The sequence below is a fragment of the Populus euphratica genome, unplaced genomic scaffold (assembly GCF_000495115.2).
Source record: "Populus euphratica unplaced genomic scaffold, PopEup_1.0 scaffold527.1, whole genome shotgun sequence".
NCBI classification, from domain to species: domain Eukaryota; kingdom Viridiplantae; phylum Streptophyta; class Magnoliopsida; order Malpighiales; family Salicaceae; genus Populus; species Populus euphratica.
The window spans coordinates 15,659-18,775 of NW_011500401.1; the positions used below are offsets into that span (position 1 = coordinate 15,659).

Below are 3,117 nucleotides of genomic sequence, written 5' to 3' on the forward strand. Positions count from 1 at the left end.
TGAGCCATTTTTCTGGCTGCAATACTAGTGGTTATATATCTGCTGTAATTTGCCAGGTCCTGTCAGTGGACTAAATAGCTGGTTTCCAAACTTTAAATGCCGTGACTAGTTAGATTTTGTCCGAGGCATGAAAATTGCTGATACTGTTGTATATGCTATGGATCTGGTTAGAGATTCTTAGAGAATAGGATCTATTCAAAAGCTCTTGATCGGTTTGATATGCTGTTTGTTATCAACTTAAGTTGCTAGTTCTTTCAGAACAGATGAGTTTAAGCAGCATGATCTAATGACAAGTCACCTGTTGGTTATGGTTGTGGGCTTACAGGGTAAGGCATGATGCTGTCTAGAGATTTACTTGAGGAGAGCTTTCTAACATTTTCGGGTTTTTGTTGCTGGTTTGTATTTTAGTACCTAGTTATATTTTATGAATATATATATATGTAATCTTACGTACTTCTCAAAAACATGCAGCCTTCTCAAAGATCAATCTCTTACATGGATACGAAATATGTGTTTGGTAATGGCCCTGACAACCCTCCAAACTGCCTTCAGTTCTTGGTCCCAACTACATCGTCTCCAGGTTCTACCACCATTCCACACCAGAGTTAAGAGACCTCCTCTTTCACTTTCCAGGAAAAACAAAGGGCACGTCAACCTGATCAGGATTATTTTCATTCCCAATCATTTCTTATGAAGTAGCTAGGTCAAGTTAAAATCTTTTGAATTCTCTGTGAACAAACATAACAAACTCAATCCATCTCCATTTATTTCTCCTATTTTCCTTTTCTTTTTCTTTAATAGCCTAAAATAAAAACAACCCGGTTCCTTCTACAATCTAACACAAATCCGAAGCAAATGCAGCCAAGATGGGCTGCACAACTATCACATACATAATAAGCACAACAGCTAAGGATATGCGGCGTATGTGCAATCTAAGCGTGCTTGCGTGCCAACTCCAGTATAGAATGGCAGAGTTCTGCAGGCGTAGAAAAAACTGGCATATGATCTGCAGGAATCTCCATCACTTCCTTTACCCCATTTTGCTCAATCATCCAGCGCTGAAACGAGGCAGGCATCATTAAATCCTCAGTACAAACAATATAAACTCGCGGCACTGATCCATATCTCTCATCAGTGAACTTCTTTGCCTTGGACAGGCTTTCCACAAACAGCGATCCTGGTCTATTTAAGAGCATCTGCAGAGCGAGATCCTGCGAACAAGAAAAGTATCATAACTGGTTATTACAATGAAAACTAGTCCAAGATTCATAATTTTTAAGAAAGATTTTTGTACCTCAGCGGAGGAAAGATGAAAGGGCTTGCACTTCATAAACTCGCATCCCATGTGAACACATGTATGCGGTTCTTCAGGGGTTCCATGGAATGAAAACAGAGTGTCTTGCCATTCTTCTTCCCTGGGACCGATTTCAGCAAACTAACAAAGAGGCCAAAATATGATTTTGATGTTAGAACATGATTGATAATGACTTCCACATTTGCATGCGTGTGCTTTAAGACTTCCATCTTGAATTAAGCAAAAGATTGAAGCTAATCAAGCATTTCGAATACCAATTATCACTTCTAGCCTTTTGGATCATTCATTGTATCATACATACAAGAGACTGATCTCCCTCACACTCTTCAATAACTAATGTGAGGGTTGTGATTCCATCTGATTTGATGCCGTTCGAATTGATATCATCAGTGAACTAAGAAATACTTTTATGGAAAAAAAAAAGAAGAAGTCTCAAGACCTTAAAATTATTCTATTTTCAAAATCAGATTTCGTCAAACCTAGGGTTTTTCAAAGCATTTACTCGAATGAAGAAACCAAACAAAAGAGATCAACCCATTTTCGTGCATGACCATCTTAATTAGAAAGGGATAAAGGGGTCTTAATAATAATAATAAGAACAGAAAGGTACCTTTTCTAACATATAAGATGGCTGGTGCACGGTATCTGGCAAGATTGCAGTAAGAAAAACAGCAAGAGAAACCTTCTCTGGGAATTTCTCCATAGCAAAAGCCAGATTCAAGCCACCTAAACTGTGCCCTACCAATACAACCTTTTCATTTTCAGGTAATTTGGCCATGAACTCCATCAAGGGCTCATTATACAGATCAAAAGTGCGAACTTCTTCAATTTTTTTGTTGTTAGTCCCTGATGCAGCCATGTCAAGAGCTGTGACACGGTGGCCAGCTTCCTCTAGCCTTGGCTTGACCTTGTACCATATCCAAGCTCCTGCAACTGAACCATGGATCAAAACAAAATGCTTTTTTTGATTGTTGACCTCTACCATTCTTTTGATGTTTTGGTTTGATACTGATTTTTGCTATTGCTTGGTGGAATATATAGGGAGAGAAGACGATCTGAGAAGTTGGAAACGTCCAGTCCAAGTGGCCTATTTTTCATCAAGCACCATCCAGGCCGTGATGTATTCGTTGACTAGTCATTTATTCTAGTTTTCTTGGGAGGAATAGCAGCCGTCTCCATGGTCAACAAAGATATATTATCGGTAGATTCAGTCTATCTTATAAATTCTATATAAATTTATAATTACGAAACAAATAGGTAAAATGGAGTAATATTCATCTAGTAATGTATAACGTAAATGAAGATGAAAGTAGCCTTCTTTTTGGGTTATAACGGAGAAGAATAGTTGAGGATGTAAAACAAACTCAAATCCAAAAACAACTCTTCCTTCTTATTATTTTTTTGTTTGACTTTTGGTATTTGATTTTCTTAACAAAAAAGAAAAAAAAACACGTGATATATAATTAAAATAAATGTAGTCACCTGTCATTCATGTTGAACTTAACACATGACAAGAGAAGCAATCTTATTATTATTATTATTATTATTATTATTATTATTATTATTATTATTATCTTGAATTTAACACAATTATTTAAAATATACTCTTATGTTGAACTTAACGTGCACTTATTTTGTGTATGATTATACTTTTATGTACAAAAAAGAAAGTAAAAAACTCAAGGCAAATTCTCCTAATTTCAAACAATTCTTTGTAGAATACAAAGTTTTGATATATATATATATGTATGTATGTATGTTTATGGTGATTGATTAATTTAGTTTGATACATTGATGGAGTT

The 3,117-nt window shown here is 35.9% G+C and overlaps 1 protein-coding gene across 1 annotated transcript; it reads right to left on the reverse strand.

Moving 5' to 3' along the window:
• Nucleotides 1–700: 700 nt before the first annotated feature.
• LOC105114423 (salicylic acid-binding protein 2-like) lies at nt 701–2,409 on the reverse strand. The gene is made up of 3 exons (XM_011010964.1): nt 1,926–2,409; nt 1,295–1,435; nt 701–1,211 (listed from the first exon to the last, which is right to left on the reverse strand). Exons 1-3 carry the CDS (start codon nt 2,298–2,300, stop codon nt 933–935), a joined length of 795 nt encoding a protein of 264 aa, XP_011009266.1. The 5' UTR covers nt 2,301–2,409; the 3' UTR covers nt 701–932.
• Nucleotides 2,410–3,117: the final 708 nt, after the last annotated feature.